Raw genomic sequence first — 26,410 nt, 5'->3', positions numbered from 1 at the left:
CATGCGTTAACCACCACACTGGAAGGGAAATGAACTGAAACAAACCAAGACATGAGGAAGAGAGTAGGGAGAAGTGTGGTGGAGAGAGTGTAGGTGTGGTTCAGTGGACCACGTCTTGGGTCATAAAGTACAAATGCTCCCAAGACTCCACTTCTCCATCTATTGAATGGTGAGACCCTGCTGGGCTATCACAAGTTCAAGAAATAATGCCACAAAGTATCTGGGTGACAAGATGTGGGGGCTCCGAGAACTGATACCTGTTAGCCATAATACTAACAATTACTCAGTAGGTCAAGTTTCTAATTATAAGACAACGGAGAATCTCAAGTGACCTTGTTGATCCTCCATTTTATAGGATTGGCTCTTCCTATTTCTCTTTGTAGTTGGTGATTTAGGAAAGGGAATTTGGGGCTTCCAGTTTTTAAAGGTAAGGATTATTAACATTATTAACTAGTAAGTCCCGTGCAAAGACCCTCACCCAATGGCTCGCACCATGGACTTCACTTTCAGCTAATCTGTCTGTAAAGAAAGGGAAGGATGCAGGATGATTTCCAAAGTCCCGGAGAGGTGCCAGCCAGTGAGACAGACACAGAGAGACCATTCCTGATGATTTATTTCTTTTCTCCCTAAAATCCAAAGCAATCAACTTAGGATTCCAGTTATTCAAGTCCTGATTAACAAAAGTTGTAGGGTTTTGTTTTTGGAGATTTGGCACCAAAATATCCATGCCATGGCATCTAAGGGCCCACATGGACAAAAAAGGAAGAGGCTTTGATCTTGGTCCTTAAAAAAGAACCCAAGAAGGCCAGAAGGTCCAGCATTAAGGTCCAATACAGCTACCACAAGCCACATGTGACCATTTAAGCTAGTTAAAATTAAATACTATTAAAATTAAGCTCTTTGGTAGGACTGACCACATTTTAAGTGCACAGAAGCTGCAGGTGGTTAGTGGCTACATTACTGCATGACTCAACTGCCCAGATTTCACCATCATGGGAATCTGTGGACATCTGGGAGTGTGCTGGGAGAGAATCAGTGAAACCAGCCGACAGGGAAGAGGATAGGGGCAGGTCTTTGGGTTTTATGATGAGCAAGCCTGTACGCTGCTGAGCATGGAAATGGTCAGACCCCATTCACATCTTAGGATCTCTAGGCCTGCGGTGGGTGGATAAAAGGAGATGACTAGAGGACTCCTGTCAAGGATGGGGAGATGGTGGCCCAGGCGAGTGATGGAGAAGAGGTGGAAAGGAGCATCTGGAGGAGGAAATGATGAAACCAGAGCTCCCGGTCATCACCTCTTAAAAACACACAGCTGAAGACAATCCCTCGACCAATGGCAGTCTCTTTTGGCTCTGCCAAGTCTGTTTCAATCATGAGATGCACAACTTCTAGAATGAACGCATGGGTGAGGTGTCTGGTGAGCCCACCTGAGCACCCACCTCAGCCTCCACCATATTTGAGCCTCAGCTGCCATGGCCAAGACACCATGGCCTTCCCCAGGGCCCTAGGCAGCCCTGTGCGTGCTCACCCATAGTCCTGCTGATCATGCTTTCCCAAAACAGAAATCCTACCGCATAGTTTGATGGCCCAAGGACAGGTACACAGGTGACGCTTTGAACCTTCTACAGGGTTGCAAAATCTATGGCCTGCATGGTGTTTCATGGTCTTAGATAGCTCCGATTCAGAAATGAGAGGTTTCTTTTCATTGCTGTCATGCAAAGCAAACTAAGCCCTGACCAAGGAAGAGGAAGTAGCATCTGGAGCTTCTGGAAATGTTCCTCTAGTGAAGATTAGCAGCTCACATTACATTTCTTATAGCAAAGTACAGGGGATTGAACCCAGGACCTCATGCAGGCCTGCTTCTTTGTTCACCACTGAGCCATGTTCTCATCTCTTTTTTATTTTGAGACAGTCTTGCTAAGTGGCCCAAGCTAGACTCAACTTGTAAGCTTGCTGCCTCGGCCTCCTGAACAGCTGGGATTATAGATACGTCTCTCCAGACCTGCCTTCATTACTATTTTTAAGCACTTACCATGTGCCAGATGAGGAGCCGGAGAAACTTTCTATGTCCTTGAGCACATTTATTCCTCATCCTAACCCTACCAGGTCACCTGGTGATCTCAATTTGCATCTCAGGAAACCAGGGCTGTGGTACCTAGTGAGCATATCTGGAGCTGGGACATTGAGCTACATATCCACACACACATACACACATGCACGACGTGCACACATATATACATGACATGCGTGCATACATGCATGACATGCACGACACGCACGCTTACATGCATGACATGCATGCACACATGCATGACACACACACACATGCACGAGATGCATGCACACATGCAAAATATGCACATACACATGCACAATATGCACATACATATGCATGACATGTACACATGCTCCAGGCCCTTCAATTCACTCTGCTGCCCACTCAGTGAAGACCCAAGGTCCAAGGATCTTGCTCAGCCCAGTTTAACAATCATTCCAAATGGGATGATTTTCAACCTGCTACCCAATGAAGGGTCCAAGGCCCAGGAAGCTATGAAACCTTCAGAATTGGGCAAAGTGAAGCAGCCCAGCCCTTCTCCACTGTACTGTCCCACAGCTTTGTTCCACACACCATCTGCTACAGAAACACCAGGGAGGATACACTGCACCCCAAGATAAAGCCTGCAGTTCTGTGTTGGCTGCTGGTACCTCGTGCTCCTGACCTCAGAGCACCCCCACACCATCCTGGCAAGGTGTGGGCCTTGTGCCTGGACCATGAGTTTGCCATGGAAACCCTGCCCTCAGCACCGTATCCCAGCTTCTGGAGGATACTGGTCTAAGCTTTCAATCCCCAAATGAGAATAAATCCTTTGGGAACAGTGAAGTTTCCAGACTCAGAGCCAGTGAGTCTCCTAGACCACACAGGCCAGGCCAGGCCTCCACTCACCCCACAACAGGCACAGGCCAGCTGCAGGGACATGTTTGAAATGAAGACTAAGACAGGGAGAACCACGCCCAGGATCACCACGGACATTTGCCCAGGAGTTCACTGAGGTCAGCGTGCAGCTGACTTGGTGAAGGGTTTGATTGGGAACCTGCTCCAACATTAGAGCCATCTAACACGGCAGTCATGACTTTGGTCTCTCTGCCCATACACTGTCCCCACCACTGCTGCCATCACCGGCCAAGCGAGATCTTGAATATAATCATCCCACAAGTACTTTCAAAGTCACCACAGGAACAGAAGGGGATGATCCAGACCAGAAAACCATCACCAAGGCTCCTACCACCTCCGACTCAACCTCATGCTGACCTGTATTGTGTTCACCCCACCAGGAAGACGTCCCTCATCCAAAACACAAGGCCAGGAGAGTGACCTTGTTCCCCCTTATTCCCGCCACTTTAGCATTTCAGAGAAAGCTTGCTGTCGATCCACAATCAATAATTCAGCTCTGTTTATCTTGCTGGCTCCTCTTGTTTTCCCTCTTCCTGAAATAGTAAATCAAAACAGTGGCGAGGTCTGGAAATAGGAGGGGATGAAGGCAGCAGGGAGGCTTAGATCGGGCGAGCGGCGGTGCTCAGCAAATCCCAGTGAACAAGTGCTCACTAAGTACCTGTCGGACTGTAGAACAGGACAAAGTAGACGCTGTGAGCGCTGGGCTTGGAATGGGAACTCTTGGGTCCTGGCTTCACTGCCTGGATATAGCTTTTAAAATCTTTTGCCTTCGGATTCCTGAATAAGATGAAATCTCAATAGTATCGCACGGAGCTGGTGCAGGAGTACAGGGCATAATATGTGTGTAGCGATTCCCAAGCCCCTGACAGTCAGTAAATGCTCCATAAATCTCAGCTGTTAATAGAAGAGATACAGAGACAAGGTGGATTTTTACTTTTACTTATGTCCCTTCTAATCTGTTCTCTATGAAGTAGCCAGAGGGATCATGTCAAAATGTGGATCTTTGCTTTATCTCTTGATATAAAATGCCAAGGCTTCACTATGGACTCTAAAAGTGGAACTGATGCTTTGATAACAAAGGACATGCAGAAACTGAAGGAATATGACCCAGAGGATGCATTCAGGGAAGAGCTCCTGTGTAGAAGTCATGGCTGAGAAGCCTGTGCAAAGGTCCTGAGGCAGGAGAAGTCCACACTCCATTGGGGTCATATTGGAGATCTGGGTGAAGTCCAGCTGGTGAAAGGCCTAACTAGCATGACCGCCTTCATCCTGGAACCTCTGTGGGATATTCAGCAGGGAATGGCACGACACAGCAACACTGCACAAGTCACCCTGGCAACAGATTGGTGTGTGTGACACTAGCCCTTCCCTTGACATTAAATCGATTCCTTCACTTGTCAAAGTGTACATCCTGGACTGCACAGCAGATACGGTTAGCGACCATTCAGTGACACTTACAGGCACCACTCTATGGCTAGCACTGTGCTAGCTGCTGGGGGACACATCTGGAAGCACAAACCCTGCCCTCCAGTGGGCACCAGCAGACAGTGGGCTACATAAATAAAGGCATCAGAGCACGCTCAAAGGTGATAAAGGAAGTGGATATGGAATACTGTGTCTGAATGTGCATGTGGTGACAACGTGGGTAGTCAAAAATGCCCTGCAGGAAAGGGATTTTGAGCCAAGTGTGAGAGGAGGGTCTGAACTCATGGATATACAAGGAAAGTGCATTCTGGGCAAATGAAAGAGCAAGTGCAAAGGCCCTGAGGTAGAATGTGCTTGCAAGCTTGAGAAAGAGCCAGGGGCCAGGGTGTCTGGGGCAAACTGAGCTAGAAGATAAGGGAAGAGGTAGAGAATCAATGCAGGACAGACAGGGCATACCCAATACTCCCATTTTTAAAAATCCCATGCTATTTTGGAACAATGCCGTGTTAGATCATCACAACATGAGTTATGTATAATTTGACTCAACACTGACTTAATGACTTGTTTTTTCTCATTTATAAGGGCCTGGTCTTTACTTTTACTTGTGAGCTTTCCAATCTGTTCTCCATAAAGTAACCCGAGAGATCTTCACATTTTGATATAAAATCCCAAGGCTTCCCCATGGCCTGTGGGGACCTCCCCGCGCTGCCATCTGCCACAGCCACCTCCTATCTGGCCTGGCCTGCAGTGCACCTGCCTTTCGGGTTCTCTGTCCATGCCGGGCTTTGCTCATGCTGCTTCTGCTCGGGACCCTCGTCTCACCTCCATCTTGATCTCTTAGCACAGCGTCTTCTCTGCAGAACACGGTGCCTTCTCCATGCTGGTTCAGTCTCCTGCATAACACCTAAAGCAAGGGGCAATCTGCCTGCTTTGTTTTGTTTTGTTTTGTATTTTTCCTTTGATTCCAGATGAGCAGGGACCACACCTATTGCGATCACGCTGTATGCCGGCATCCAGACCATGATAAGTCCCAGGACTGAGCATAGTCTTTCTCCGAAGGCGTGGAGTCTTCAGCCTCTTGGTCCCATCCATCCACTAATGACCCACAAAGTGCCCAGCACAGGGTCTCCTTCCAGGAAGGCAGTCGAGGAGTGTCTGCTCGTTCAGGTGCAGTTTGAGATGCGCGTGGGACCTCTGTGACCCTTTCCACTGCTATGACTCTTTCAGATGCTGATTCCAACTGCTTGAAAGCAAGTGGCATCAAAAGTCAAGACTGTCAGAGTCACAGTCGGACAAGTAAGTGCAGAGGCCCTGGGTTTTGCTGCTAACTGCTTAAAGTCACTCCCAAGACAAGGCTGCTTTGAAACTAAATGTGTATGGTTGGCTATTCCTAGAAAGGGCAACGAGAAATCATGGCCACTTCCAGAAATGCTATCAAAGCCAGGTTTATTTCTTTTTACTTGAATATGACATTTTAAGAATTAAAGTGAGGCAGTAAAGAAATATTGCAAGCATTTCGTATTTCTCAAAGAGGGTTTTAGTTTGCCTGGTCTTCTATGTGTCTCAGAATAGCAAAGAAAATGCCAGGTGTTGGCAATTCTATGGGCCTTTCCTGGCACTCAGATCTACCCAGCATGAAGCCAAACTGTCAGTTCACCAATATATGTATGGAAAATAATCATTCAATACTAGGCAGGGTTATTCAATATATACTGCACGATACATACGAAATCACTAAATCCTCCACTCTCTCCTGTGACATGGGTTCTCTTATTATCCCATTTCACAGAAAAGGTAACTAGAGATTACAGAGCAGGGAATTGAGGACCCAAAGTCAGGCAGTAAGTGTCCAGCCCTGTACTGGAACAAAGGCAGGGCAGGTCTGGCTGCAGGATCTCAGTATAACCATAACGCCTATCAGAAAGGAAAATGAAAAGATCTTTTGACTGTTGTCTCCTGCACTGCATACGAAGTAACCCATAGTCCACTCAGCAAAGAGTGTTTGTGAGCCACAGTGCTGATGGCTGGTATAAAGTTGGTGTCTCTCCATGTGTGTTTTGCTGCTGTTTATTGGAAGACAATAATCATCGCTCGGTAAGGTTCCTAGTAGACGCACTCAGCCATCCGATGAGAAACAGGCCCACAAAGAAATCAGTTCTAAAATGTAAGTTGCGCCTTTTCTCCCCCTTCTCAAAAGGCCTCCAGAGTTCTCATCTATGGGAATTTGTTCGAGACCTGCTTCTATCTCCTGAAGAAAACTGTGGCATTCTGGAATGGGAAGACAGGGAACAAGGTATTTTTCGGGTGGTTAAATCCGAAGCCCTGGCAAAGATGTGGGGACAAAGGAAGAAAAATGACAGGATGACCTACGAGAAGCTGAGCAGAGCTCTGAGGTGAGTGAACAGCACGAAACACCAGGAGCCTTCAAAGAGGGCTTACATAAAATGGGCGATTGTCGAACATTACACTGGGTTTGCTTCTTATAACTTTATAATGGAAAGATCATGAGACAGGACTTGGGCTCTTAGTTACAGGCAGGATTATGGCTTGTAAATTAACACTCCGTACTTCCCATGCCTGGCACTATTCCCCAGAAATCCATCTGAAGCCAGGCTATCACATACACACACACACACACACACACACACACACACACACACGTGTGCATTCTCAATTATGGCGCGGGTCAGTCTTCCAGATGTCTGGGAAAGGTTTTAAGTGTAAGCTGATAACAAGGTGTGAAAAATACCAGAGTAACCAAAGCCCAGCCTCCTCACCTGAGAGGATTGAGGGGTGTTTCTGTTCTGTTGTTTTCCTGGGATACAAACCCTCCCCGAACTGCTCTTGTATTTGCTTTCACAGATATTACTATAAAACAGGAATTTTGGAGCGGGTCGACCGACGATTAGTGTACAAATTTGGAAAAAATGCACATGGCTGGCAGGAAGACAAGCTATGATCTGTTCCAAGCATCAAATTCGTGCTATGGATTACTGTCTTTGAAAACAATCAGATTGCACCAGACACTTGAAGGCCTTACTTTTTTAACCAGCAAATGTGCTGATAAAATTTCTCTACGTCTCAGCTTACATTTGGACTCAGTTGTTGTCTACTTGGGGTGAGAGCCCTTCAGAAATCTCCCTCTCCCCAAGGAGAGGAAGGGATGGTCTTTTACGGTATGTTGATCTAATGTCATTTCCCTAATCAAAAACAGCAGAGCCACAATAACGTGTGTCATTGGTGTTGCTCAGAGAAAAGACCTAATTCTGCCATGAGAGACACATCTAATCCTCCTATTCCCAAGCTTCCAAATCTGTCCCGTGGTTAACTGTGGCAACTCACAAAGAAAAAAGAAATCGTGATTGGTATGTAGTTTATAGTAGGAGAGAGATATAAGATATATATCTTAGATTTTAAATCATTAAAGTCAAATTCCATAGAAAAGCTTCTTAATAAGAAAAAGTTCAGCTGAGTCATAACTGGAGTCAGCATAGGGTAATAGTAGTTTTTTTAACCGTGACATCTTCCTGACCACTCAGCAAAATTCCTATAGCGCCTCTTGTGGAGTTACACACTTGAAATTAACCATATTATTAATTGCCACTAAGATCATTTCCCTGCTTCATTGATGGGCTTTTTAACCTACAAGCGTGCCGATCAAATTTCTCTGCATCTCAGCTTACATTTGGACTCAGTCGTTGTGTATGTGGTGACAGCATCAGACATGCAAACTTTTCAAGTCACTGCTTGCCTGTGACTCCACCCATCAACAGGATAAAATCATTATTCATTGATTCTGTCTGAGGTTGGCATTAAACTTTGAAAGAACCGGAAATATACCAACAACCTGTGAGTTTCTTTTGTCTTCTTACCTAGAACTTCTTACCTAGAACTCAGGTTCTAGAACGCATTTCCTTGACAAAAATAGCAGAAGTGAATTTACACCAGTAAATGGTCACAGGCGACAGTCTGCACTGACATTTCCTCACTGTTCACTGGTGTGTAAGTCGTAACCTACACCTAGCTGGCCTGGCCCGGGGTCTCGGACTTCACAGGAGCTGCCCATCAAGGGCTGAGCTACCGAACCACAACACAGGCTGCAGACCTTGTTTTTTTTTAAATGTGAATTACTGTAAAATAATCTATTTTTGGACTTATGTGTTTTCCAGGTGGATTGAGTTTGTAAACAATGTGAATAAAATATTTAACACGTTTAGCTGTCTCTGTATTTCTCAGGTCAGTATGATCAGCTCAGGAAAGCAATGCAAATCTAGAAAGTCTTTGATGGCCTTTTTTTATTTTTTTGAGACTGGGGATTGGAAGCCAGGCATGGGAAGATGAGGCAGGAAGATTGCAAGTTCATCCCCAGCCTGGGCAGCTTAGCAACTGGGACTGTTAATTGTGACGTGTCTGGCACACTTTTGCACGTGTTGGGGGTGGCCATGGAGGCGTGACACCATGTGCTTTACACGGTCCTCAGCCCCTTCCTGGAACTCTTCCCTGCTCTGCTTTCTGGCTACCATGAACTGAGCAACCGCTAATAAAGTACACACTAGAATTTTAACCTGATAACCCATGGTTGGGTGAACAGGAGGTTAGAGGTGTCACTCAGTGGGACAGCACTTACCTAGCATGCTCCAGGCCCTGGGTTCAATCCCCAGCACTCCCAAAACAGTAACAGAAGAACACATTATTTCTTCCTCTCTGACAGACAGTCCTTAGTACTGACTCTTCTGTGACAAAAGCCACAGATAAGCTACTTGGGCCACTTCTTTGCTTTTTAGTAAGAACAAAGGGCAAAGAGCCAGATTCCACAGTGAAGTGCCCAGTAAGACAACCGTGGGCTTTTAAATCCCTTCCAGAGCTCTGAAAAATGTGAAAGGTTAGTAAAAAGATTTACATAATTTTGAAATTTTTAAACAAGTACACAGCTGCCTCGGTTCAGGAATGCTTTTGTTTATGAGCAGTTTGGTTTGCAATAGAAGTGTTTGGCAAAGCTTTATTTTTATTTGCAAATTCTGCATCAGGTGAGAAGCACAACCATAGCCATCTTTCCCACAAGAACTCGGACATGGCCATCTCTTCCAGAATCTTGGAACGAACTCAATTCAGGAACCAAGGTGCCTTGGTATTGACAAACTGCAAATCTTCTGTGGGAAGCTCTGCTGCTATATTGTTTTTTGGTTTTGTTTTCCAGTTACTGGGGATCTAACATGTTTCACACCACAGACGCACACACACACACACACACACACACACACACACACACACACACGCTACCTCCGTGGGTAATACATACTGTCCCCCTTTATCTTTTGCCTTACCCATAAGACTTGTTTTAACCAGTGAATTATTAGTGCATAGGACATGAACAAGGCTTAACAAGCACTTGTACAACTAAGACTGCATTTTTACACTTCAACCTGGACCCCAGGAGAGTGAGACACGTGACACGGAGCTGTCCCAGCCAAGCTGCCCAGCTGCCCCCAGCCTAGTCAGCCCCACCCAACTTCGATGCAGAAGTGATATGTGACTGCTGTTTTAAGCCACTGTGCTGTAAAGAAGTCCGTTATCAAGCAACAGCTGACCGGGACATGGCACGAGGAGGACAGAGCAGCAAAGATGTGGTCAAAGTTACAGATGGAGAATGAGCATCACACAACAGTCGGGAGAGAAGAATAATCCTTGGCCCCATGATCGATGAAGGCGCAGGGGAGTGATGTGCTCCAGTCCCCACGGGTACGAAATGACAGACTTTGGTCTTAAGCTGAGCTCTGTCTGGGTCTAAGTCACTATAGCACACTCGTTTCACCCTCTCTGTAAATCTGGCTCAGAAACTCTTAAGACATGACTCAGTGTCACTTAAGGAGAACACAGACAGAAAGTAAAGTCCACCTGAGGAAGTGAAGCTCATTAGTGCTTATTTCTGAAAAATCACAATACCAGGTCTCCAGAGCCGGAACCCAGGATCCTCTCAATTGTCAGCTAGTTCTTTTATGGAGAGCATGTTAGATTCGTGTGGTTTTAACTTCCAACTTAATCTTAGACTACAATAGAAAAAAGCAGAAATTGATTTCCAAAAAATTCGGTTTTTATGTGTATAATCAATATCAAATAACCTTCCTCCCTGTTTTCAAATTACATTAGTTCTTATGGTTTGATTTTAGAGCTCGACTACCATAAAGAGACAACGAAAGTCAAGTCACTTTGTTGGCAGTAGTCTCCCTTGGGTACCAACAGATTTATCGTCTATGTCTACGAATAGAACAGTTTCAAAGCTACTTGGGAAACTGAGGCAGGAGAGTTTGACAGGCAAGTGAAGAAGGGAGAGCAAAAAGAATGAGCATTTACAGTGGTTTTCTGAACCTGCATCTCAGAAAATCCATGACAATCAGCACACACTGGCTTTTAAGATAAAAAGGACAAAAAGTTTTCAAGCAAAGCAAGCTTTCCTTTCATACTAAGAATCCACCCTTAAAGTCTTGTGATTTTAGAAATTCATAAATGAGTACATTTACAGACAAAAGATCTAAGTAAGTTTCAAAATCAGGACACCTGCTATCTTCCCAGTGACCAGAAGTTTGCTCCAAGACTACTGATTTGAACAAACAACGCAGTACCCTCAGCATCGTGGCACTTCCGTTTTTAAGGGTAAGCATCTGAAGAAGGATGATGTTCAAATTATGTACTGGTATTCTCCAAGTTATATATGGAGTCAAAAGAAACCAAACACCATTTTTTCTATTTTAACATACAGATTGTTTATTGTAAAAATTTAAGCAATTACAAGTCAACCTGCTATAAAATCAACGTAATATTAGCATAAATGTAATTCCAAGTGGAAAAAAAAGTTAATCCAATCAATTACCAACAGGAAGAAACACTGTTAAAGTTATTTCCTGAGGATATTGATGCATTCAGTGTGCCTTTACTAGAAGGATCTTAGAAAAATAAAATTCTCTGGGTGGAACATTTCTGTCTTTTCTTATTGTATAATTATAGCCATATTTTTACATAGGAGGTGATGAGATGATATGTAAACATACTAATTTCAGCAAGATTATTTTTCTTACCCTCCAAAAAATCATGTTTCTGGCTAGAAACTTCTAGTTATGCTAAGTGAATAATCCAACCAACTGTCAAATGCAAACGTGTTTCTGTTTAGTGATTGGGAAGCGCTAACTTTTATTTTCCTGTAGGGAAACTGCCCTGAAAGCCATTGTTACGTTATTTGCTAGCGGTATCTTGATTATCATTTCAGACATTAGCTTGCATTGTGCGCACGGCAGGGAAGAAGCCTCCATCTGGCCACAGCAGGTTACAGGTGGGAGCTCGAGGCGCAGCCCTCCCAGCCGAGGAGCCTCACAGGTTAGCTTTCTCCTTTGCAGACAAGTGAGACCCGTCCTGCACAAAGGTGTGAATCGCGTTCTGTTTTAAAAGAACAAGACCAGCAGTTTAATGAATGCACAGGCAGCGGAAATGTGGCATTTGTCTTGCTTTCATTCGCAACCAAATGGAAATAATAATTCAGAGTTGACCCACATTGAACTGTTTTATCCTGTTGATCATAAATATGATCATTATGTACCGCAAGTATGTACCAATAAAAGTAAAACTTCAAAAAAAAAAAAGAAGAGTGGGTTTTGCAAGTGAGTTCTTTATATTGCAAGTGAATTTCTGGATAACTGCTTCAGAAATGTATTACTTATAGATACTGGTGCCTGAAGAGAAAATGCTAAGAAGAAACTAAATCACTCTCGTCTAATCCATCATACACATCCTCTGCTCCAGGCTCACCTTAGGCTTCTCAACGTTGTATTTGTCCAAAAGAGTCTGGATACGGTTCCCATAGTCAGGGTGGACGTCCATGAAGTTCTTGACCTAGAAGCAAATGAAAATGAACCTAAGTTTCACCTAGCCGCCAACTAGCCATTCCTCAGTGTCTCTGCCTGTTTATTCAACAGGAGAGGAAGGAGGGCTCCGCAGGAAGCAGGGTCATGCGCTGTTTAACAGCGCAGACCTTGGAGGAGGAATTGAGTGTCCAGGGCAGATCTGCCATGCACCATCTAGGCAACCTTGGCTAGGGTCACTTGAGTTATCTGAACCTCAAGTGTCCCTTTTGCTAAATGAGCAAGATAATTACACCTAAGTAGCATCATAAAGAAATACTTGGTCCCCGTCCTATGCCGCCATCACAGAGCTTCTGAAACCCTTGTTAGCTACTGTCTTCTGTGTGCTACTCAGATGACTCATGGTCATCTGAGTGCAGCCTAGAGGGCCCCAGAATGGAAGTAATAATAGAATGACCAAGTTGTGGTTAGAAAAATCCTCGAAGGATCGGAGAGAACATGGCGGACAGACAACAGCAACTACCAGAGGCTCTCTGAAAGGTTCGGCTCAGAGGCCAGAAATAATGCGGACTAGGGAGACACGAATCAGTAGAGATATGCTCTGCTGACTCAGGAACGAACTGGGCTGAGAGAATCCAACTTGGAATACAGTCTTGGCGCTAAAATAGGAACAGAAAAATCTCGGTGTGGAGGCTCGACTCCGCGCCTTTGGAAACCGGTTTGGATTTCCCGCCGTGCGGCGGCCGGCTATCTCCACAGCGGCTCAGCAAGGAGAGACGCGCCGAGCTCTGGGAGCGCCGAGCTCTGGGAACGGGAGAACGGAGTCGAAAAAAAAAAAAAAAGGACGGACAGAGGTGTACACGAAAACTGACTGGTGGCGAGGTGAGTAAGAATCTGACCCCCCACCACAGTTTGACTCTAGCGGAGATCTCTCTGGGCGCCATTCCCCTCTCGGACGGGATTGGTGAAAAGTCCCTGGCCTGAGTGACGCTGCTGGCGGACTCTCTAGGCTAGACTAGCCTAACCCAGATCCCAGAGCCGGACGATGGCCCGGAGGAGCGACTGACTTCCGCGTAGGCTGCCTCCTCCGACTCCCTGGTGCGCAGCGGTGGGCGGGAACAACTAGCCAGCGCAATTTGATCAGGCTGTGGCTGACAGGCAGGGAAGCCGGGCCTCCTTTGTAAGATTGCATTTTATAAGGAACAAAAAATATGGGGAAGGGAAGCAACAAAAAAAGCTCCTCAGCCCCCAATCCTGAGAAACAGGCAATAATGGACGCCGCACCAGTATACATTAAGCACCATATTGAGAGCCTCATAGACCAATTCAGGAATGAAGTTATCAATGATCTGAAGCTAGAAGTATGCAGAATAGTTAGAGAAATGCTAAACACCACCCAGGAAAAAACAGATGGTGGAATGGAAGAACAGAAAAAGAGGGGAGAATTGCTTGATGGAGAAAACAGAGAAAGCATTGAGTATGTGAAGCAGGTTCAAAGGGACTATCAAGAAATTAATAAGTCTATACAAGACTGGCATAACAGCTTGAAAGAAACTAAGGACAGACTATCTGAACTGGAGGGCAGACTTGAAATATGGGAGAATGAAATGAAAAACTTCTTAAAAATAATAAAGAAACAAACAGCAATAATACAAAAACAAGAAGATGATAAGAGGAGCCACCACTTAAGGATTAAGAACATAGAAGAAGAAGTAGGGACACAAACAAGTGAATTACAAAAGCTACTCACAGAAATAATCCAGGAGAATTTTCCTAATTTAGCAAAAGGTAAAGATACTCAGCTGTATGAGGCATACAGGACCCCAGCTACCTACAACCCTAACAGAGAAACACCCAGGCATATAATAATAAAAATCCCAGAAATTCAATACAAGAACAGAATATTAAAAGCTGTAAGAGACAAGAAACAGATCACTTACAAAGGAACACCCATCAGAATTACAGCAGATTTCTCTTCACAAACCATCAAATCACGAAGAGCATGGGGGGAAATAATTCAAGCTTTGAAAGATAATAATCTCCAGCCAAGATTGAGATATCCTGCACAACTGTCCCTGGAAATTGATGGAAAAACGAGGTGCTTCCAGGATAAAGAGGAACTGGGGGAATTTGCAACCACCAATTCAACTCTACAGAAAGTATTGCAGGATATTCTAAAAAAAGAAAAATACAAAGAACCCAGAAATAGTGGCAGGGAGGCCACAACGAATGGAGCAGACAACAAAATGAAGAAGACAAACTGACAGCTACTGACAGAAAAAGAGCTCAACAGAAATGAGACAGAGAAGATTGGATGATAGGAACAGCTATTTTTGAGAAAATGACATCTTAATAGGTAATGCTGATGCAGTACCATCTTGTTTTGAAGTCTCATCTAGCTTTTGTTCTTCTGTCTCCAATGGTCTAACCAGGTTGTATCTTATTGGATTTTGTTATGTACGTTAGCATAAGCAAAAACCTTTTAAAGACAAGGAGATTATACAGAGACCATTGTTCATTTTCTGTTAGTCAATTCCAAATACTCTATAATGCTGTCATTCTCTTAAATGGTTTTACATTGTTTTGATATACTTAATGCTACAGTATATGAAGTTGTACTCAAGGACTTCAGGGAGGGAGTCAATATGGTAACTATTTTTAAGTCGGAAATATCTGGTGGTGAAACACTATTCTGCTTAAAAGGTTATGTTTTGATCTGCCCTGTTTCGCTGTTATGCCCTCTTTTTCTTTTTCTCAATCTCCACTCCATTATATACTTTTTTATTGTTATCCATTTAATTAAAGGGAAAAATATAGCAGGATATAATATAGTAACCCACTTTGACTTTCTATTTTCTCGATTTGAAGCCCTGTATTACTCTCACCATCTTGTTTTTGACTGAGGTTCCTCTATTCTGTTTTGCTGAATAGTATCAGGTTCGAAAGTTTAGGCATCAGCTGAGAAGATAATGAGATTCATTATAACGCCCATTCTCGTTGACTTCTATCTACTTTTGAAGACCTACAATATCTCCAATGTTTTGGTTTTGTCGGTTTTATCCTTTATGGTTTTGTTCAATAGTATTACAACTAATGATATAGGCAATTCTATTAGAAATAGCGGGAGGCATTAGGGTAACCATTGTTGATCACCTTGTATTATGTTTTTATATTATCTATTATATCCACCCTTTTGACTTGACCGATTCTGTTCTGTTATGTCACATTTGGTTTTACTCTCTTCCAAAAAAGCAATAAGAACAGTGGGAGCAATGAAACCCAAAATGTGTAATAGTCACTGTACAAAAGAGAGGAAAAGAAAATGCTCTAAACTATATAACTGCATGTATATTTAAATGTATAAGACAGAAAATGATATCACAGAGTTCTAATGGATCATTGAACAGAACTGTTTGCAGTATCATTGCTGGAATGTCCACTCTACAAACTTTAATTCTGTGACTTGAACAATTATTTCTAAGATGGCAATATGTAATCTATTAACTAGTGATTTCCTACTGCGCATTTTTTTCTTCTGTAAATCTGTATAACTTGTACCCTTCACTGTTTTTTTTTTTCCTTTTCTTTTCTCCTTAAATAAAAATTAAAAAAAAAAAAAAAAAAAAAAAAAAAAAAAAAAAAAAAAAAATCCTCTCTTCCACCCCAAGCCTCCAGGGAGGAAGGAAGGCCAGAAGCTGTGTTCAGTCACACAATGATTTGATCCCACGTATATACCATGAGACCTCCATTAAAAACCCAAGTGACAGGGATCGGGGAACTTTGGGGTCAGCAAACACATCGAGGTCCTGGAAGGGAAGCAACCCTGGGAGGATGGCGCTCCAAGCCTTCTCACCGGCCTTGCCTTGTATACTTACACCTCTACTCAGTCTGGCTGGTCTTGAGTTGAAGCCTTTATAACAAAAGAGAAAAGTGCTCTCCTGAATTCTAAATCATTCCAGCAAATCATCAAACCTGAGGAAGGCTCATGGGGACCCCGGTATGTGTAGTGAGAATCTGCAGAAGCACGGATAGCCAGGGCACCTCATCTGACATCTAAACTGATAGGCAGATGCTTTCTTCAGGAATTTATTATAAAAACTAATTGACTTGTAAGACACCAGGTTACTGTCAGAATTAGAGAACTGCTTCTTATGGGGACAGGGCAACCAACACCTGGCTTTACAACTCTGTGGCCTGCCAGGACCCCAAAAGTCAGAGGAGTTCATATGGCTCAGTGAGCAGCCAGCAGAAATATCCTATCCCTTTCACTCCAGAATCTGGCCTGTGTTTAGGGGAGGGCAGCTCTCCCTGCAGAAAACAGGAAGTTAGTTTCTAGTCTGCATATGAAGCAGGGTCAAGAAGTCATCACATTAAGCCCCACAGGCAGATTTCAAACCGCAAAAAATGTAAGCTGTGTTTCTTATCATCTAAAGCTTATGCAAAATTGTGGCAGGAACCATTCTGATATCAGACATTTACTATCTGGTACAGAACTCGGCTGCATTTAGGAGAGAATAGACCCTGAACATGTCATGCCACATAAACACAGAGAATCGTGGAAGGTCTAGTGGAGTATTTTTTTTTTTTCTAAAGTCCTTCTTAGCTCAAGTAACAGAAATGACTCTTGTGAGGATTCTTCCACGCAGCTGCAATACCGCCCTGCGGCCAGCAGGTGTCACCCTTCAGCAGACAAAGGTGGACTCACGGCTTTCTTCTGGATGAAGAGCTGAGCGTCCTTCAGGTGGCCGGCGATGTTCTCGCACAGGCGTCTCCGCTGCTCCTCATTGAGCACTTGCGTGTAGAACGCCCGCACCTGCTCGGGGAAGAGCCCGCGCAAAGCACAGAACGATCAGCTCGTCAGGAACGAAGCTCAGCCAATACGCCGCCACGTTTCAAATGCCCGTGAACGTTTTTAAGCTTAAGGAGAATTTAAAATTAAAACTGAAATGCGTTTGTGTTTGGTTCTTTACTTTTTGTTTTATTGTAAGCAAAACAGGAGGAATTCGTTTGCTGGTAACAGCACAAAACTGCTTGTTGGTAACCTCTTTCCTAGTCACCCCTTATGAGCTTTTTGCAACTACAGCACCTATAAAAACCTCACTGCAATGTCAATACTGCCAAGTCCAGAATGTGCAAGATGTCTTTGAATATAAACTCAGCAAAACACAGCCTGTGTTTAATTTACCCAGAACCAAGGAGGAAATAAAAACTAATTCGCTGATATACATTTACTTCTGTAGTTACTCAGGAGTCAAAATTTTTTGGGCAAGACGGATACTAATAGTGGTATTTTGCTTGAATTACTGGATTTATCCCTAGAATAAATACCAAGAGATAAAAATTTTAAGTAAGAGCTTAGTATGAGGTATGTGAGCTCTAGGTAGTCTCTGCTCAGTTCTGTAACCAATCATTTCTAGGTTATGGCTTTTCTAACATTTCATTCATTCATTCATTCATTTGACAAAAATATTTATTGTGCCAGATTCTGCTTTATGCAATATTCCATTACTGTCTATGAAGCTTAATAATACCCAGTTATCCAAAGTAACAAATTCATAAAATATTGAGATATGAATTATTTTTCTAAATTGTCAATATCAGGATACTGTTACTTTTTACTCTGAAAGTTTAAATCCAACACCAAACTTTAAGGAAAAATCAAATTTTTGATATTAACATAATCTAATCAAAGCACTTACCCTGTGGATCTTCTCACATCTATTTTGAATTTATAAATTCTCTCTTAAGCTTTATCTAACACTTAGATAAACATCCATTAAGGCCCTATTATCTCAAACATTGTATTTTTATGTTTCTAGAAATTTCTATTTGGTTCTTTTTCAAGTCTACATTTTTCCCCTCATGTCCTGTTGCTGTCTTACAGGTGACATTCATTTTTGCACGTTCTTAAGCTTGATACATGCTTACTTCAAAGCCACGTTCAAATTACCATGTGTGTGATTCTCCCATGTACTGCCTGTGCAATGTCTGTTGCACTGATTTCCCTGAAGGTGCTGTAATCTCCTTGTATGTACTGCAACTCTTCTTCCACAGGAGTCACCTCTGGAGAAGAGCCAAACACCCTATCTGAGATGTCTTCCTCTGGTGATTTCTGTGTCACCTCTACAAAGGCCTCAGAGTATTCACTGATACATTTGATTCTCAGCTAGGGTCCTGTGTGGTTCTCAGTGGGACAAGAATGCAGAGCCTTCTCTTAAGCACAGCAGAGAGGAAGGGCTCTCAGTTTCTCAGGATTGCGCTCCAGAGTACAAATGTTTCCAAGCCGCATCGTCAGCAAGGTGGGTAGTTTTCCCCATGGGGCATCTTTTCTGGTCCTCATCATTATGACAGGAAATGAGCTCTAGCTCTCTGCAACATAGGAACTCCTAGCCCCTGGGGGCATAAAATATTCACAAGGGGCAAATCAGTTCTGACTGCCTTCTTGGGATTCATGTACCTTCAACACTTAGTTAGTACTGTAACTCCATTTTTTAGGACTTGAAGACAATGTATTTTTTAGCTTATTTACATTATTTAAAAAACAAAACAATATTAATCTAGCATGTTTATGGGTTAACAGAAGTAGAAAAGCCTTCTACGTCGCCTCAGTCACTCTATCTAGGACTCAAAGTGATTCCTAACTGCACCTCCACTGGGGAGCTGCAAATGGCTTCTTGTGACAAGGCATGGTCACATTTTCAGGGACCCTGTTGTTAAAGATGGCCTTCCTCAAAGTAAAGTATATAGACTTACAATTAAATGTCAGTATAAATAATAAGTAACAAGTAACAAATACTCAAAACAGATGCTGGGACTCAGAGGATCCAACAAGAAGCCAACCAGCAAGCTTTTCTGGTGAGCAGTGCAAGCCACGTGGCTTCCAGGGAGAGAAAAGTCAGCGCCTACTGCATGCACGGGAATCAGTCGCCTCACCCCATAAGCAACCCGCTGGTTCGGAGCACAGCCTGAGTTGATAGCAACTAAGGAACACAAAGCAGCTAATGCTTGTGTTGTCTGGTTGATTTTGAAGTCCTAGGGCCAGTGGTCTGAGCATCTCTTGGGAGGACGACAGGATGCAATAGAGCAAATACAGGGGATTTCCTTCTATCCTATCTTTGAAATCCAATATTATTCTCACTGTTTTTGCTTTATTCAGATTGTTTTTGCTTTATTCAATGTTCTGTTTTGATTGGTTTTATTCTGCTTTGGTTTTGGTTTGATTTTGCTACACCTGATGGAATGGACAACTACCGTGAAGATAACAAGATATACTATGGTAGCTATTGTTGTTTTTCTAGTATCCTGCTTTGAAGATCTGTACCAATTCTGCTGCCTTGTTTTGACTGGCTTTGTTTTGCTGGATTTTACTGTCTTTAAACTAAAAAAAATACTTAAAACACATCATCGTCTAATTAATGCAGGTGACCTGAGGTTTTGAGGTTTTGGTGTGTCTGCTGTAGCTCTCTGGTGGCAATTCCGTGAACAATGACACTGAGTATCACTTCCCAATGCCATGGGTTCAGTGACTGTCATGTTGGTAGCTTAAAATATGCCCTGCAGAATAACAGTTCCACCATGAAAACTGATAGAGCCAGCTGTTAAAAATCTGCCAACACACCACTGACACCATATAAATTTCTTGTTCTTCCACGTTTTTGGTTATGTATGAGTTCAACAGTTTTTTGAAGTACCAATAAAACGCACAAAGAGCATAACTTTCTGCATGTGGCCTGAGACCACTGTATGTCGTGAATAGCACGCAGAGCAACCTTTATCAACCCTTATTAGCAGTCACTACTGATCAGGTAAAAGGCAGGCTGGGACTCTGATGAAGTCCCACTAGAGGGCGCTACAGTGATCGGACTTGCATATGCTTGTGCCTGGCTGACGTATGTCATCTCCTTAGAGCTCACTATTTTTGCAGGAAAGCATGGACTTCACACACACGATGGCTGATCTGCTGGACTAACCAAGTCAGGATTCTTAGCTGCTTTAACCACAGATCTTTAATGACAGGACCAACTCCCTCATTAGAAAAGCGACACTTTTGCTAGTCAGTACAAAGTAGGAGGGCTTTCTTGTTCTCTCTAATGTCATCTTCAATCTAAGCACAGTATGCCTGGGAGAGGGACATCAGATACAACTGTTAAGTTCAATGATTGTTTCAGGAAGCACAACTGTAAAACCACTGCCCAGACCGAGGTGAAACAACATCTTCACCTCAGAAATCCCCTCGCCATGGGGATTCCTCCTCTCCCATTCACTATCTCCTTTCTCTTCTTCAAAGACAAATATATTTACTTCTAGCAACATAACTGTATTTTGGGTTTTCTTTTTTAATTTATACAAATAAGATCATGCAGTCTATATTCTTTTGTCTGGACAATGTCAAGTTTGTAAGATTTATCTGTATTATCGCTTTATTACAGTAGCCCACGGATTTCTGTTGGTATACATTGTGAGAATACAGTTTATCCATGCTTTCCTTAATAAGTGGGGAACCTGACAGTCTTGCACAGATTTCTATTGGTATCAACATAACAGAGGACTTGTGAGGTCAATGTTCACATGTTCAGCTTTAATAGACACTGCCAAACACTTTCCTAGAAGAGCTGAACCAGTTTGTCTTCATGTGCAAATCAGAGCTTTTCCCCATTCTCACATGTGATACTGCCAACCAACCCTTTTAGACTTAGCCATTCTGGTACATGTGTAGTGGTGTTTTCTGTGGTTTTATTTTTCATGTCTCTGGTGACTAATCTTTCCATGTTTTTCATCCCCTTGGGTTTCTATCTATCCCTTTTGGAGAAGTGTCTGTTTATAAAAGCAAGTCCCATTTTCCTATTCTGTTAACTTTTTTATTTGGCTCTTAGCAGGTCCTCGTGTATCCTGTATGTTTATCATTTGTTAGATGTCTCATAAATATTTTCTGCCACCCTGTGACTTACCTTTTCAATCTCTAAAATGGTCTCACAATGAACAGTTCTTTTTTTCTCTCTTTCAGAACTCTACCTTCTAATTCACTAATGTTCTCTTCAGCTGTGTTAAGAATCTCCTCTTAAACCCATTCATAAATTTTTAATCTCAGTTGTTGCATTATTTAGTTCAGGATGCCCATTCAACTTTTATAAAATCTGTTTATTAACATGTCCACATTGTCATATATTTTCTTGAAAACAGTAATTACACTTACTTTAAAGCTTGTGTATGACAATTCCATCATGTCCATCTTTTAGTAGATTTGTTTCTATGGTTTGTTTTAGTAGAGAGTTTTTCCCCTATCTGGGACTTCCAGTTATAAGGTATTATGGATTAGATGTGCCTGATAATTTACTCCTGAATGCGTAACATTTGCACATGAAAAGGTCTGGAGATAGATGAATCTGAGATTCTATTTTCTCCCCAAAATTTATGTTTGCCTCTGGCAAGCGGTTACAGTGGAGAGAGATCACCTGTGATATTACGAGGTCTATATTTTGGGTCTGTCCATGGTTCCTGTCTTATAACTGCCTCCCAAAGGCAGGCACACCAACCAGCTAGAGCTTCTCTTCCCCACGGCAGGTCCCCATGGAAACTCATCTTTGCCTCCCTTTCTGTTCTAGAGCTGGCTACAAAGACACTCTCTAACTCCCTCTTGTCCAAAAGCAGGTCATGACACCCTCCTCATTCCACAGGGGTCCTGCCCTACACCCTGGAGGGAGGAATGCCCCACAGAAAGGCCAAGAAGAATCTGAGCGGACGGGTCTTGCTGGGTTTTCCACTTCATCTGTTAGCGTTAAGTAATACTAGGATGTCTCAATAAAAACCCCACAGAACAGGGCTGACAGTGCTCCCGGATAGCTGAACGTGTGCAGGTTCCTAGAGGGTGATGCTCCTGGAAAGGGCATGGGAGCTCAGGCCGCTTTTCCTCAACCTCAATCCTGTGCCCTATCCTTTGTGATTTACTTAATAATAGACCAACAGACATGTATCCTGGAGTTCTGGGAGCCACTCAAGCAAATTAACCAAACCAAACCAGACCCAAGAAGGGCGGTAGGAGGACTCTGGTTTGTAACCCATCAATCTGAAACACAAGTTACCCAGAAGCTTGCAGCTGGCATCACAAGTAGGAGGCAGTCTTGGGAACTGAGCCTCCGATCCATCTCATTTTAAAACCGAATTGGCTTAGAGGACATCCGGCTGGTGTCCCCACAGAGCTGACTGTTCGCTGGTTGGTGGGGAGAAGTTCTCATGTTCTGAGGTCACAGAAGCCTACGCTGACTTGGGGATATGGGAACAGAGGACAATAGTGTCCTTTTCCCAACATGTCACCTCTCTCCAGCCTCTGAGCTGATGAAAAGTTGTGTGTCAGTTCTTGTGAGAGTAGGTATTTTTTAGGTTTGCCTTGTGTCCTCGATGTGGGCCCTCAGGGATTCCAGCTGAAGCCCAGGATGACAACCAGAGGCTCTCCATCCCGGCAGGCCCCCTGCTCCAAGTTCTGCCCCTCAAGACCAGTTGGTGGTGAACCTATGGCATGCATGCCACAGCCAGGTATTTACTACTGAAAGCTCTAAAAGGTTCACCATCACTGTCCCCCTGAAACCACAGTCAACTCCAAGGCTTACTAGCTAACAAATGCCCATGAGAGGACAATAAACACCAGCTTTCCCTCTTGGAATTTGTTTTTTCCCGTTACTTTTTTCTGTCTGAAATCTTAGGATCTGAGACCCTCAAAGCTTGCTTCAGTGGCTCCCCAAAGCCTTCCCTAAATTCTTGTCCTTATCTAGCTTTCCAACGTTTGCCATTGGAGCACAGATCTGATGTAAGCAAGTCCACCGCAGTCAGGAGAGGAAACCCAAGGGACTCATTCTTAGGAAAATAAATCTGAACTTGGTTCTGTAGTTCCCATCTAGGACAATTATGCTGCGAATCTATAACAATGCTTCAAAATGTGAGTACTGTATAGTGATAAGAAAATATCTCAATGAAATAAAAGGATACTACAACTTGAAAATGTACACAATAGCCTCATTAATTAATTTTTGTAGGTGTTGTATGAGCTGCTTTAATGTCTTCACTGACTTCATGAAGGCAAAATTCTTAGGGAACAAAGTGTACTTCACACACTTGGGGTCACCTGCATCCCTAAAGGCAATGCAGTTACTGTCAAAGGCTTGTTAAGCTCACACAAATGTGACTCATAACCTACAATAAAGTAATACACACAAAAACCCTCAAACAAAGGTCCTCACAGTGAATTAACTCATGTATTTAATTATGTCTTACCTGAAATCCACATTCTCAGTGAGAAACCAGAAATAGCTCTGTGATATTTAAGCATAACTGTCAACTTGGCTGGGCTGGGAGGCACTGGGTATTAATCAAGCGTGCTGCTGGGTGTGCCTGGGTAGACCACGGAGGCTTGACTTTGGGACCTCCACTGGGTCCCTGCCCCCTTGCTCTTGAGCTCTGTTCTGCACTGCTTTCTGCCATGGAGCCGGCCAACCATGGACTATAACCTCTGAAAATGAACCAAATGAGCCTCTCCTCCTGTAAGCTGTGTGTGTCATGTAATTTGCAATAAGAAAGCTGACTAATACAAGCTCCAATGGTTGGTTTGATTGTTTGTTTGGCCTTTTTGAGACAGGGTCTTCCTCTGCAGTTCACGCTGGCCTTGAGTTCACTTTGTAATTCGAGCTGGTCTCGAACTTGCAATGATCATCCTGCCTCAGCTTCTCAAGTGCTGGGATCACAGGCTCGCACCACCACACCCAGCTATCAGCGTTTTGTTGTGTGCAGTTTAAATTGCGCTGGGCATGATACTGAGGATGGTCACCCGGCCACAGGACCAACCTAGTCACTACTCAGTGTGCCCTTAAGGAAGACACAGACAACTGGAAACAGGATGAGTCCTTGGCCAGGGTGGCTAAGGACAGGCTGACCAAAAGCCAATGACTCAACCTGAGCAGAAAGATCAGCCAGGTCAATGAATCTCCCTCTAAAACTGACACAGCAACACTGAGAGAAGGTGCGGAAGGTGAGCAAAGAGGTAGAAAGGTAAAGCCTAGAAGAAAAAGCTGCAAGAGAGTCCAGCCACGGTCACAATGAAGCCACTGCAACGCACAAGAGAAGCCTTGAGGCACGGAAGGGAAACACTGGACGCAGTGGTAGAAATAACGAATCAGCTGACGGAAAGCAGAAGCAGCAGCTGCAGAGCGCTGAGTCCCCTGCATGGCAGGTGATCCTGCAGCGCAAAACCCAAACTCCTGCTGCCAGGGCTCCTATAGCTTCTGTGGCTCCCCAGTTTATCTGAGACCCTGGGATTTGCCCACGCATTCAGCTTTGCTGGTGTCTGACCTGCGTTTCCCCGTTTCTTAGAGCTCCCGAAATCACATTTCCCCATCAGCCTCGATTGTATACCTTTCAATAAATTTTAGGGGAGATGAGATTCGTCTCCACACTTTGAACAGAAATAAAAACAGCACTACTCTCCAATGCCATCCCACAGAGGGTCTGATTAATTAAGAGAGAAAAACAAATCTTTCATAAATTCAAGGTAAGACACATGAGGGCCTTTAAGATGGATGCAGACAAGGAGAATTAGCAAGTGATGCCACAGCAAACAAGGAATCATTACCTGGGTGACGTTGTCATCATCAGTGCTGTTGTAGCGCCCCACATCTCCAGAGCAGCGGGAGGTGTGCTCCAGGGCCTGGCGCTGCTCCACCGGGGCGCTGAAGCTGTTGGGGTAGTAGTTGGGAGCGCCACCTTTAAAGGAAACCCCACAGTCACTCAGGAGTATAAAAAGAAGCCAGTCTGCATGCAGTCCAGGTGGGAAGAAGTAAATTCAAAGGGCAAATACACATGTACACAGATAAACATGCCACACGCATGTGATTGCTCAATTCTCATATTTAGTTACAGTCAGGTGCAAGTCTTAGAAAATGTGGCGCTCTTTTTCCTGATATGGGGGATTAAACTCAAGGAGTATTGAGTCGTATCTCCAGCCTCACTTGGTTTGGTTTGGGTGAGACAAGTTCTTGCTAAGTCACCCAGGTTGACCTCACACTTGCAAGCCTCCGCAGCCTCCACTGGGTAGCACCGGTATACCTGGCTAGAATGCTGCATCTTCAGCTACTCACACAGACCGCCTCGTCTGAGTTGGAAAAGAGCGATCTCCCAGTTCATTTCAACACTTCAAAGGCCCCCAGCTATACTTCCTGGCACATGGATGTATCTTAGAAGATTCGTTTTTGCCACCCTCAAAATCAGACCCAAAGACACAATTTAAATTCTCTGCACCTTGGGCTCCATTCAAACCCTGAGTCACAGATGCTTGGGAGCAACATGGAAGTTCTGGTACCACTTCTTCAATTTACATACCAAGTGTGGAGCTCTAAGAAATTCAGCCAGGAGGTAGGGGCAGATGGGGAATGAAAACTACGGGTATTTCGTCTCCTCCAGCCCAGCACATACTGTATTTCCATTACAGAATTCTATTTCACTATTCTTCCCATGTTTTTAAAGTTTTCAAACTATCTCTCCTTTTTTGGGCCTGAAAATGTCATACAATTCTAGCTTCACTTTTACATTCCTCCACAGATAACAAAAGACAAGGGATTTTTTTTTTAAACTTTTATATTTGTAGTATTAAGCAATTATTTTTCTAGACTTATAGAAAGACAGTAACAAATATAATCATAATATTTTTATGGCTTCTGGAATAAAATAAAATGAAGCACTGTTTTGTTTTGTTTCGTTGTGAAATATTTATTTACCAAGCTATACTCTGCCCTGGCTGACATTAGCAGAAGCCTGACCCACCCGTGCCCACACTGCCTAAGCAGGAGAGGCCTGGACATGTAGTAACTGGGGTGAGCACTGGAATTTCACCTAGCTCACTGCCAGAACAGACTGTCTACAGTGGATACTTAGGAGACGTGCGCATATCACACTGATCAAGATACCAGCTCGAGAAATTTGTTCTAAGTCAACCATGTCTACATGAAAACCACAATGTTCCCACAATCAGCCACCACAGTATTCTCTGTACTAAGCTCTTTAAAATGTGCCTATTTGAATACTTTTTAAATTCTGTTTCCAAGTATGCCCCGACCTTTACTCTAAGTGGGAATTATCTGGAAGGCATTAACTATTGGGAACAATTAAGTTCTTTATCAAGCTTTCAGAGAGCAGCCCAAAC

The 26,410-nt window shown here is 43.5% G+C and overlaps 2 protein-coding genes across 4 annotated transcripts in view; one reads left to right on the top strand and one right to left on the bottom strand.

The window, feature by feature from the left end:
• Elf5 (E74 like ETS transcription factor 5) overlaps window positions 1-8,592 on the top strand; it is a 37,756-nt gene extending 29,164 nt beyond the window's left edge. For all 3 annotated transcript variants that reach the window (XM_063227761.1, XM_013145958.3, XM_013145959.2), the window contains exons 5-7: window positions 5,606-5,674; window positions 6,576-6,771; window positions 7,241-8,592. In XM_063227761.1, the coding sequence (XP_063083831.1) occupies window positions 5,606-5,674; window positions 6,576-6,771; window positions 7,241-7,337 (362 nt within the window). In that variant the 3' untranslated portion in view covers window positions 7,338-8,592. The remainder of the gene's footprint in view (window positions 1-5,605; window positions 5,675-6,575; window positions 6,772-7,240) is intronic.
• The window catches only part of Cat (catalase), a gene marked incomplete at its 3' end in the record, with an annotated part of 47,158 nt that continues 22,044 nt past the window's right edge, over window positions 1,297-26,410 (bottom strand). Inside the window, 6 exon segments of the mRNA NM_001172925.1 lie at window positions 1,297-1,320; window positions 8,477-8,496; window positions 11,116-11,806; window positions 12,176-12,259; window positions 16,934-17,041; window positions 24,845-24,975. Coding sequence (NP_001166396.1) covers window positions 11,741-11,806; window positions 12,176-12,259; window positions 16,934-17,041; window positions 24,845-24,975 — 389 coding nt within the window.

This window comes from Cavia porcellus, unplaced genomic scaffold (genome assembly GCF_034190915.1).
Source record: "Cavia porcellus strain 051 isolate PalLab524CR breed Dunkin Hartley unplaced genomic scaffold, mCavPor4.1 scaffold_17, whole genome shotgun sequence".
In the NCBI taxonomy this organism is placed as follows: domain Eukaryota; kingdom Metazoa; phylum Chordata; class Mammalia; order Rodentia; family Caviidae; genus Cavia; species Cavia porcellus.
This window is presented reverse-complemented; position numbering and strand designations above follow the sequence as displayed.